The sequence below is a fragment of the Vanellus vanellus genome, assembly GCF_965231255.1.
Source record: "Vanellus vanellus genome assembly, chromosome: 28".
Lineage (NCBI taxonomy): Eukaryota > Metazoa > Chordata > Aves > Charadriiformes > Charadriidae > Vanellus > Vanellus vanellus.
The window spans coordinates 433,717-445,121 of NC_138933.1; the positions used below are offsets into that span (position 1 = coordinate 433,717).

General features: G+C 59.4%; 1 protein-coding gene across 2 annotated transcripts; it reads left to right on the plus strand.

Annotated features, from left to right (window-relative positions):
* The first annotated feature begins 7,408 nt into the window (after positions 1–7,408).
* Positions 7,409–11,405, plus strand: CSRNP2 (cysteine and serine rich nuclear protein 2). Of its 2 annotated transcripts, none has more exons than XM_082496424.1 (4): positions 7,409–7,850; positions 8,519–8,689; positions 9,901–10,197; positions 10,455–11,405. In XM_082496424.1, exons 1-4 carry the CDS (start codon positions 7,593–7,595, stop codon positions 11,298–11,300), a joined length of 1,572 nt encoding a protein of 523 aa, XP_082352550.1. In that variant the 5' UTR covers positions 7,409–7,592; the 3' UTR covers positions 11,301–11,405. The 2 variants fall into 2 exon arrangements, with proteins under 2 accessions (XP_082352550.1, XP_082352551.1); XM_082496425.1 differs by having other exon boundaries at positions 7,641–7,850; positions 8,430–8,689.

Consider the following 11,405-nt stretch of genomic DNA (forward strand, 5'->3'; position numbering starts at 1 on the left):
ATCTCTTGTCTAGACTCCTCCAGCCGGGCCTGTATGGAGGGCTGCGGCCTGCAGCCCCCCACACCCCGCGGAGACGGGTCTGGGGGGGCTCCCCCTGCCCCCCCAGGCACTTCCCCAGCCTTGGGGGGGGGGGGGGGGGGAGGGTGAAGCCCCCCAAGACCCTAAGCTGGGTCCCGCCGGGGGCGGAGGGCACCGCTGCGGGTCCGGCCTGGCCCCCGCCTCCCCGGACCTAAACCTGCGGCCTCTCCCCTCCACTTCCGCACTACATTTCCCGTCGTGCCCCGCGGCTGCACCGCCCCTCCCACCCCGCCGGACTCGCTTTCCCAGCCTGCTCCGCGGCGCGGGCGGTGGCGGGGACGGAGGAAGGAAGGGGGCGTGTCGGTCACGTGACGCGGGGTATATAAGGGGCGGTGCAGCGCCGGCGGCCCCATTGTTGTCGGCGAGCGGCGGCGGGGCGGGTCCGCGCGGCCGCAGCCCCAGCGCGCGCCCAGCCGCCCCCGGGAGCCGCCCCCGCCCCGCCTGGCCCCGCCCCGCCCGGGGGGACCCGGTGAGTTGGGGGGGGACACACATGGGATGGGTGGGGGTCCCGCCACACCGCCCCTCCCCCGCCCCGGCGGGCTGGGGGGGGGGGGGCGTGGGGTATGTGGGGCCCTACACCTGGAGGGGGCTTGTGGGGGTTGTGGGGGCCTTTTCTTGCTGAGGGGCCTATAGGGGATGCAGGGGCCTATAGGGGTTGTGGGGCCTTTTCTAGCTGGGGGGGCCTATAGAGTATGTGGGGGGATGTGGGGGCTTTTTCCTGCTGAGGGGCCTATAGGGGATGCAGGGGCCTATGGAGGATGTGAGGGCCTATAGGGGATGTGGGTCCTTTTCTAACTGGAGGGCATGTAGAGGATGTGGGGGCCTAAATGGGATACAGAGGCCTGTAGGGGATGTGGGGGGCCTTTTCCAGCTGGAGGGCCTATAGAGGATGCAGGGACCTATAGGGGACGTGAGGGCCACCTTTTCCAGCTGGGGGGTTTATTCGAGATGTGGGGGCCTTTTCTGGCTGGGAGGAGGAGATGCTATAGCGGATGTAGGGGCCTGTAGGGGATGTGCCCCCCCCCTTCCAGCTGGAGAACAAATAGGGGATATGGGGGACCCTTACAGACGAGGGCCTGCAGGGATGGGGGGGCTTATAGAGGATGTGAAACCCCTACAGCTGGGGGCCTATAGGGAATGTAGGGGGCCCTTGCAGCTGGGGCTCTCCCCTCTCCTGGCTTTTGGGGGCCTGTAAGGGGTGTGGGGAACCCTTATATTTGGGGGGGGCTATAGGGGATGTGGGGGTCCATTGGGGCTGGTGCTGTCCCCTCTCCTCTACCGGGGTGGGGGGGGGGCTGTGAGGGATATGGGAGGACTTTTATATCCAAGGGCCCTATGGAAGACATGGGGTGCCCTTATAGGTGTTTTGTCCTCTAGCTGGGGACCTGGTATAAGCTATAGGTGGGGGACACAGAGTGGGGGGGCTACAGAAGTCGTGCTGGGGTGGAGGCAGGGCTGGGGGGGCCGTTCCGGGGGTCCCTGAGAAGCCCTGTAACGGTGGGTGGTGGGACGCATTGGTCTGGAGGAGAAGTTGTCATGGAGGTGCTGGTCTAGTGTCCCCGATGGCGGGGAAGGGCTGTTGCAGAGGGGACCGCTGGTGCTGGGAGGTGAGGAGGGGGCTGGGAGGGTCCCCCCTCTTGGTGAGCGGTGGTGGGACCTCCACCAGACCACGGTGGATAAGGTTCCTCCTTGCCCAGCCCTCGCTGTGCCGTGGCCCCAACCCTCCTCGGGGTTATTGCGGTGGGAGCCGAAGTCTGCATGGGGGCAGAGGTGACCCCGATGGTCTGGAGTCCCACGGGTGCTCCACAGTCACCTCGTGGCACGATGACCAGGGCCTCCAGCTGTCCTTAGCTATGGCCACTGTCTGGAGGGAGCCCAGGAGCCCATGTCAGCTGGCACATGAGGTCTTGCCCCTCTCACCGAGGTGAGAAGAGCATCCAGGAGCGAGGGCTCAGCTCAGCAACCCCATGCTCACCCTCAGGAGGAGCTGGACCAATGGGACAACCACAGTGATGTTCTCCTCCTGCCCTACCCTTGCCCTCACCTTCAGGGCCTCCCTTGCCCTCACCTTCAGGGCCTCCCTTGCCCTCACCTTCAGGGCCTCCCTTGCCCTCACCTTCAGGGCCTCCCTTGTCTTTAGGGTCTCCCTCACCTTCAAGGTCTTTGGATCAAGGTGTTCTGTGGAACCACCAGGCGCGATGTGGGGTGGACCCACCTTTATGACTTGATTGTGGTGATGGGCAAAGGGACCAAGTGGGGGTTTTGGGGACCAGCCTTTTCCGTAGCACCTGCCTGACTCCCACCAAAGAGGTCGGGCAGCGGCGGGGGGAGATCTGCCCCCCTTCAGCAGGTACACCGAGGTGATTCGGGGCTCTAGGACAACCCAGCCCCATCACTGCCGACTGAGATGCTGGTTGTGTAAGCGCAGGCTCCAGTGCCGTTGGTGTTTGAGCCGTGGGAGCTGTAGCCTAGATTTATTCGTTAGTCGTGTTCGTTAGCGGCAGTGTAGAAGAGGAAACCAAACCTTCTGCTGTTTCTCATAAAAACCCAAACCCGGTTGCTCGCAGACGTGCCGGTGGTGTAAGGACCGGCCCAGGCTGGACTCGGCTCACCGGTGTGCCGACTGGCTGCAGCGTCCCCGAACCGCAGCGCAGCGGATCCATTGGCTGCAGGGGCTGATCCCAGGGGAAAAGCCTCCGACCACGATGGCTAATTTGTAAACGAGCTGACCTGCTGAACTCTTCCTGGTGGCCAAGCAGCCGGCCCTTCTGTCCAGGGTGGAAATTATTTCATCTCATTTCTGGGCTCCTCGATATGAGCTTCTGCCCTAATTCCTGCCCCAGGATAACACCAGATCCAATGGGAGAACGGGCTTGGAGTGGTGAGCTCTGTGCTGGGGGGCGAGCAGGTGGAGGTGCCCCCACATCCGAGCACTTTTGCTGGCTCCTGGTTTAATTCTGCAGCAATTATTGAGCGTGAGCTTCATTTTTTTCCCCTTTGGAGCGGGTTTGCCATGCTCCACTGTGTCCGGCCATGTGCTCAAGTGCACCAGACCCTTCCCAAGCGGTGCCGAACCTGATCCGAAGCCCTTCTGCCACCCTGGGAGGGTGCCACGGGGGCTCCCCATCCTGACGACCATCCTTGAGGAGGTGAGCGGCTTTATTTGCTCTTCAGAGGAAGTGCGGAGTGAGGGTTTGGCTTCCCTGTGGGTTTCTCTTTGCACTCCCCTCGGCGATAAACCCGCTGTTGCCCCATCCTCGGTGGGGTCAGGGCTGTGCTGGATGCACCGGGGGGGATTTTGGCCGACGGTGGGAGCTGCTTTTCCGCTGCTTGGGGAGTGCCGAAGGGTGTTTCATTCTGCACGACCATGGGGCTGTGGCGGGTGGGGGGTGCTGGGCACCTCGGCGCGTCCCCCCGGCTCCCCAACGTCACAGTGTGATGCTCTGCAGCGATGCTGCCGTGTCATCGCGGCGATGCTCATCCTGCTGCGTAACGGGTAATGAGGGAGAGAGCCGAGCAGGGAGGCGACTGCCGGAGGGGGAGCCCCTTTTTGGGTGGGTTTCACCCTGGGGTGAGACATTTTCCTGTGTAAATCACTGCTGAGAGCCATCCTTATCTCCGGAGCCGGGAGGAATATGAAATTGCAGCCTGGCTCCTTCCAGCTGCCTTTGCGCTCCGGCGTCACCTTCCCGGGAGATGCCGGGTGCTGCGACGGAATAAAATGGGTTCCTTTGGTTATTTCTTGATTATATTTTTCTGGCTTTATTTCACGTGCCGTGAGCTGCTCTTATATACACCCGTTATCAACCAGGACAGGGTCGGGATGCTTCTCTGATGCCCGGTGAGCTCCTGGTTAGCCCAGAGGTCTCTCCCTATATATATATGTACTTCCTTCCTTCTTGCATATCATTCCCACCCTCTCCTTGTCCGGCTGCTGAAATAATCCCACGTCCCTGCATTCGACACCTCTGATACCTCGAAAGCTTGGGAGGTTTTGTCAGGCTCTGCTTTTGGCTCTTTTTTTTTTTTTATTTTAAAGGCAACTTATTTCAACCGGCCTCCTCCCAAAAATGGATGCTCGAGGGATGTTGTTAAAGCAGTTTATAAAGGGGAGGAAATATGCAGAGGAAATTTTGAGCATCCTCTGAGTTACTCGGTCCTGGAGCCCTCCATCCATGTGAGATTTTCAGGAGCAATCACAAAATCCATTGGATGCCCGGAGGATCACGAAGTCTGCAGGATGCTCACCTGGTAATCACTAAGTGCTCTGAATATCTGGAAATCAAACCGCTCGTTGCTCTGGAATTGCTGTTTTCAGTCTCCGCCTGGACAAGCTGCGAGGGAGGAGCAGCCCGGCAGCGCATCAGACAGGGATCAAGGAGCATTGGAGGTGATGCCGGAGTCACAGGAGGCAAAAGGAAACTCATTAGTGGGAGCTGGACCCAGGGCGGCGGATCCTTCGGCATCAGCAAACGGGAACTTCGGAGCATTTCCCGCCCTTCCTCTGCTCCCAAAAGCTGGCAACCCACAAACCAGGAGCGTGGGGTTGGTGTTGTGGGTTTGTTTTTTGGGTTTTTTTTTTGCAGCGTGATAGTGTTAATTACTTGTGATGATCTGGGCTCGTTAATCAACCTCGGATGAGCTTCGAGGCGCAGGTTTTCCTGATGGGATCTTGGAGTGTCGTGGCTGGGCCGGCTCTGTCTCGGGAGGCTCTTGGCATCCGTCATCACAGGAGTCCCATCTCTCTCCGGAACCGCCCCCTGCTCCCAAAGGCAATTCCAGCAACGGCTGGCATGGAAAATATCAATATTTTTAGTTGAGCTCCTTTCAGTGTGGTTTAATTGCAGAAAGAAGAGGAATTGGGGTCACATGGCCCTTTCCTCGCAATATTTGAGTCAAATATTTTCTTTCCCGGTCCCAAATCCCCTCCTTGGGGAAAAACTGAACAAAACCTGCAAATGGTTTATTTTAATTTCACCCCCCCGCTCCGACTCTTGCCACTTTCAGTAATAGTTTTATTCTATTATTTTTGTTTCCTTGGCTGTGTCTTTGATGGAGGGGGGAGGAGGAGAGGCTTTCCCTGCGGGATGAGGCCGGGATGAGCATCCCTGCCGTAGGGATTCCCCCGCCGGCTCTTCCCCCTTCTCTCCTTAAACCTTCACTTAAGCCAGACCTCAAAAGTAGGGAGTTTTTATTGCAAAAAAAAAAAAGAGTGATTTGAGCTAATAAACGAATTAAACTGGCCTTTGCGGCACGTGGGGGTAGTTGCCACCGCGCTGATGGAGGAGGAGGGGGAGGAAGAGGCTGCCCACACAGGCAGAGGAGCTTCTTACCATGAAGAAATGAGATGAAAACTTCCTTTTTCCGGATGCCTCATCCCGCTCCCGGCTCCTCATCCTCAGCCATCCCTGGGGGCAGCCCCCGGGGTGGGTGCCCACCTCCCCGGCTTCTTTTCCCCCGGCGCAGCGAGTTGGACCTTTATAAGAAACACAATTAATAGGAACCGTAGAATCATTTAAGTTGAAACAGACCTTTAAGATCATCAAGTCCAACGTCTCCGGATGGATCCATCCAGGGAAAGATCCCGGCTCCAACCCTGACCGGAGTTTGATGCCACAGGTGGCAGTGTCCGCCTGGACGCCATCACTGATTTTCCTCACCGTGAGTGCCCCAGGGAGAGGATTTTTAGGTGGTATTTTGAAAATTTGATTTGGAGGGAATGGGAGAAATGGCAGAGACTCTCCTCATTAATTAACGAGGCTGATAAACTTGGCTGAGCCCTGTGATGAGCAGCTCCCACAGGAGCCCGGCCAGGAGCCACCCAGGCATGGAAACAGGGCGGTTTTGGGGCGATGGAGGTGGGAAAACAAAGTGGGGGGGTCAGGGACATGGTGGCAGCGATGCTCGAGTGGGTGTTTTCTGCCTCTGCTTATCCCCTGGGATCGCGTGTGGGATCGGTGTCCTTAAATCAGCTCCTGAATTAGGCTGATTCTTACGCTGCTTCAACAGATGCTCTTTATTCCATTATTAAAGAATAATATTCTTTATTATTGAGCAATTTACCTACAAATAAATACCCCAAAAAGCCGTGTTTAAACCCAAGCTGGGCTGGGAAATTGCACCCTGCTTTGGGGGCTTCACCACCGCCGCCCCCGTGCCGCTGCGGCTTTGGCACCGGCACATCCTTTTGGGGGGAGAAAAAGGGCACCGGCGCTTCTTTTTGGGGGGAGAATAAGGGCACCGGCGTTTCCTTTTTGGGGGAGAAAAAGGGCAGTGGTGTTTCCTTTTTTGGCTTTAAAGAGGCTGGAGGGGATGGGAGCCCAGCCCAGAGCTTTCCCCGGGTGCGGGCAGTGCCTCCTGCTGCCCCTTCGCCCCAAATCGCATCCCAAGACCCTCCGATCCCCGCCGGGGCCGCCGTAGCCCTGGGTGCCGTAGGGGTGCCCTCGGCTGACATGCTTTTTTTCGAAGCCGGTTGTTCCGTTGCCATGAGAACGGCAGTTGGAGCGGAGGGAACACAAAGCGGAGAGGAGATGGCACAAGCGGGTGGGTGCTGGGCTCCCCGGGGGGAGGGGTACAGGGCATCCCAAGCCCTGGGGACGGGGACAGGGACGAGGGATGTGCCCTGGGCTTGGTTCAAAAGCAGAAGCCACTGGTGTTGCGGTGGCCCGAAAGCATCAGGAGTACAAGGAGCGATGCTCGCCGGTCTTCCCACCGCAGCATCGGCTCCCAAAAATTCCTCGCTTGAGCTGGAGCTGAGCGTTTCCCGGTGTCCCGTGGGCAAACGGCCTGTTTTGGAGCATGGGGGCTTTAACGACAGGGCAGGAAAACGCCGGAGACTGTCCCAGTAAAATCCCACGGGGGCTTATTCCCTCCCTACAGCTTGGATGGGGCCGATGATGCTGTGTCTGCGATGAGTGGGTAACCCATGGTGCATCCCAAAGTCGTTTTAAGCTTTAGGGTTGTTTTTTTTTAGCGAGGAAGTTAGCGGGAACGCCGAGCCGCCGGCAAAGGTTATTTCACAGGTGAAGCGTGCGGTGGTCGGTCCCGCCGGGGCGGCGCGAGCTCCTTTCTTTACAAAAATCGTGTTTCCTTTTGCTTGGGGATTAATTTGGTGCCAAATTGGTTTAGAGCAGAAGAGTTTGGTTGGAAGGGAGCTGCAGCCGTCACCCTGCCCAACCCCCTGACTCCTCTGGGGCTGCCCAAAAATGAAAGGATGTTATTTAATATTATTTAAGAACGGTGCGCAGCTCCCTCCTGCAGACCAGGTGTGGGGAGGACAGGCTTGACTCGGAGATCAGAGGCTTTATCCTGCGCGGGGAGGGAGAGAAGCTGCTCTTGAGAGCCAGGGAACCCCAGAATGGTGGGGGTTGGAAGGGACTTCTGGAGTTCATCTCGTCTTGCTGTGGGGACGCTGTCCCCTCCTACAGGTCATTGATGAGTATGTTGAACAAGATCAGACCCAGTACTGGCCCCTGGGGAACACCGCTAGTTACCGTTCCTGGTTATGCCGAGTGATGCTGCCTCATCCGGAATGCCGTTACATCTTCTTGCCTTCCCTGCAGGAAGGCGCTGAGCCCGCCGGCAGCTCCGGTGACCGGCTCTCCATGCGAACCACGGCCAAATGGATGCGATCGCGAGTGCCGGCCTCAAGAGGAAGTGTGAGGATGCGGACGTGGGCTCGCCGGGCTCCAACTCGGACGACGAGATCTCCAACAGCGACAGCGCCGATAGCTGCGACAGCGTCAACCCCTCCAGCTCCACCGGCTTCATACGTGAGTGCTCGGGGACAGTCACTGGCCGTGTCCCCAGCCTCCGGGTGCCTCTGCCATTGAGGACGGGGCACCTGGATGTGGGGCTGGCTCTGTTTTTCCCCGGGATGTGGGGCTGGCTCCACTCTTCTCCTCTTCATCCCTTCTAGCCCGTTTGGGGTGACAAGCAGAGATGTGCTCGCCTGTCCCGTGGGTATGGGTCATGCCAGACCCCACAGAATTCCAAATATTAGTCCCCAGATTGGTTGTCTGAGGTCCATCCCGGACCTTTTCTGTCCCCTCCTGGCGTTTTCCCCTGCTGAAATATTTTCGTGTCTGAATGGGGTGACGATGGTGTAGGGATGTGGGGATGAATGGGGTTGGTCTCGGTGGCATCGGAGGTAAGAGCACAGCCCGTGCGGACACAGCTGTCACCCAAAGCCAGCTCAGGGCCACCAGCACGAGCTCAACCTGCTCCTGGGAGCCCGAGGGCTCAGGGGCTTGCAGAAAAGCCGCTTTCCAGTAGGGCAGGAGGTCTCCATGGGAATCTCGAAGGGGTTTTTTGCTCTTAACAGCCCCTCTCTGTCTTTTCATTCCCCGCAGCCACCTCCATCCTAAAGCGGCAGAAGCAGCTTCGCAGGAAGAATGTCCGCTTCGACCAAGTGACCGTCTACTACTTCGCCCGCCGCCAGGGTTTCACCAGCGTCCCCAGCCAGGGCGGCAGCTCCCTGGGCATGGCCCAACGCCACAACTCCGTCCGCCGCTACACGCTCTGCGAGTTCGCCCAGGAGCAGGAGGTGAATCACCGGGAGATCCTACGGGAGCACCTCAAGGAAGAGAAACTCCACGCCAAGAAAATGAAGGTATTGCCGGGGAAGCGGGGTGTCGCTGCTGAAATCCCGGCTGGGAAACACCTCCCTGAGCTTTGGTGGAGCCACGTCGGAGGAGAGAGATCCAGATTGCTATTTCACACTGACTGGGGAAGGATTTATCGCCGCTAAACTCTTCCTTTTTATTTCTTTTACCTTTTTTTTGTGTCGATGCTGCACCCGCACATGGGGCCGGCCGGGCAGCATCAAGCTGTGCCAGGTTGAGAGCTGTCGGCCCAACCTCGCCAGGTCTGTGCCAGTAGAAATTCCAGTTTGGGAGGAGGCAGTTGGGCTGCATCGGGGGAATGAGACGGGTCATGATGAGGATCTCGGGTGGCTCTGCCTGTTTCCCAACCAGTCCCCAGTTTGCCGCTGCTGGGTCTGCGCCCTCAGGCGTTGCCTGGAGGGTGGGCTCCTCTCAGCGGGACGCTGGCTGCGATCGGCTCCCGCTGCCATGACAGCCTGCTTTGGCCAAAGGGATGCAAATCTAGCTGGCCACATCTTTATTTTCTAATTTTTTTTTTTTTTTTAAGCATAGTCTTTTCCACAAGCTCCTCGGGAGGCCATGGACCCTTCCGTGCCTCTGGAGGTGTTGGCTTTCAGAGGGCTGAGGACCCCCATTTGTCCTCGGTGCCAAGATTTGGGGGGATTGGAGTGCGTGAGGGGGAAGGGAGGTTGAAGGACCAGAACAAGGAGGTGAAGGCACGTTGGAGGATCCAGCTCTGGCCCCGCTGTTGCTTTCAAACCTCGTTTTACCCGGGGGAAGATGCTCTGCAGCTCCACTGCTGCCGCTGCTCTCCCAGGCCCCTGATATTTTGAGCAGTGGTGACCTCCTTTCCTCCTTTTATCTCACTATTTGCAGGGCGCCTTAGCAGAGGAAAGACAGGAAAGGGATTCTCTGCTCTGAATTCTTTTATTATTTAAAATCCCCCCCCCCTTCCTTCTCCTATGAACTGCCACGAGCCCTCCCACGGTGTGACTTGGGGGGGGGGGATCGCACAGGGATGGTTCTGTGCGGCGCTCAGCTCACCGTGCCAGACCCTGCTCGGTGCTGGGGGGGGCACAGAGAAAGCTCTGAGCCGGGTGGTGGGTGGTCGTTGGGGGACCAGGAGCCAGATGGAGGGATGTATGTCCTTCCTCCTGCCTCATCGCTGGGATTTGGTGTCCCCCCGGCTGGGCACTGACTCTGCCCCGCCGCCCCGCAGCTCACCAAGAACGGCACGGTGGAGTCGGAGGAGGCAGACGGCCTGACGCTGGAGGACGTCTCGGATGATGACATTGACGTGGAGAACGTGGAGGTGGACGACTATTTCTTTCTGCAGCCGCTGCCCACCAAACGCCGCCGAGCTTTGCTGCGAGCCTCCGGCGTTCACCGCATCGATGCCGAGGAGAAGCAGGAGCTGCGGGCCATCCGCCTGTCCCGGGAGGAGTGCGGTTGCGACTGCCGCCTCTACTGCGACCCGGAGGCCTGCGCCTGCAGCCAGGCGGGGATTAAATGCCAGGTGAGTCAGGGAAGGAGGTGCTGGTGGCGAAACCGGGTTGCCGGGGCTCGTCCTGGTGCCAGTGTGCCCATACTGTCCTCGGGTGCTGGCTGATCCGGGAGGTTGCAGCCCCAGCCTTGTTTTGGGAACACCTCCCAGGGGGAAAAACTTCCCCCACGGTCAAATTCCCGGCGTCAGGCAGCACCAGGGTGGATTTTAGGCTCTGGGGAGGGATTTTCCGGGATTCTGGAGCTGCCACGTCTCCGTCTCCCTGCCAGGTGGATCGCATGTCCTTCCCCTGCGGCTGCTCCCGGGACGGTTGCGGTAACATGGCCGGTCGGATCGAATTCAATCCCATCCGGGTGCGGACTCACTACCTCCACACCATCATGAAGCTGGAGCTGGAGAACAAGCGTCAGGGCGGGCGGCCACCGGCGCCGGAGGAGGAGGCGGCCGCTGCCCACGGCTCTGCAGGCGACTGGCTGGGCCCGCAGCCGGCCGAAACGCAGGACTTCCAGGAGTTCATGGCGGAGAATGAGACGGCCGTCATGCACCTGCAAACGGCGGAGGAGTTGGAGAGGCTGAAGGCTGAGGAAGACTCCAGCAACGGCTCCAGCGTGGAGAGCTTGGGCGTTTGCATCCTGGAGGAGCCCCTGGCCGTGCCGGAGGGTTTGTGCCCGGGTCTTGCCGCCCCCATCCTCATCCAAGCCCAGTTACCTCCGGGCTCGTCTGTCCTCTGCTTTGCCGACGGCTCAGAGCAGGCAGCCTCGGCGGTGGGCGACCAACCCTACTTGAACGATGGGCCTGTGGTCTACTACCAGGTGGAGCAGAGGCCGGTGCTGGGCGCCAAGGGCGAGAGCAGTCCGACGGAGTCGCCGGCATCGTCCTCCTGCCCGGGCGAGAAGGACCTCGGCGTCCTCCCCATCCCCGTGGTGACTTGCAGCCGAGCCGCTGCTGCCGCTCCGAGCAAAGGGGAAGCATCCAAAAATCCTCCCTCGTCCCCGGAGGCTGCCCCGTCCTCTGAGGGCTGCCGAGCGGTGGCTGCTCCCTGCTCCCCGTCCCCCGTGCCACTGGAGCCACCCTCTGCCGAGGAGTGCTCACTGGGGCCCGTCCTGCCCGTCTGAGCGGCCCCCTCCCCCCACTCAGTGCTCATTTATTTATTGACAATAATATTTTATGGACCGGCAGCGACCGCGGGTGGTTATTTAATTGCAGGGGAGGGAGGGGGG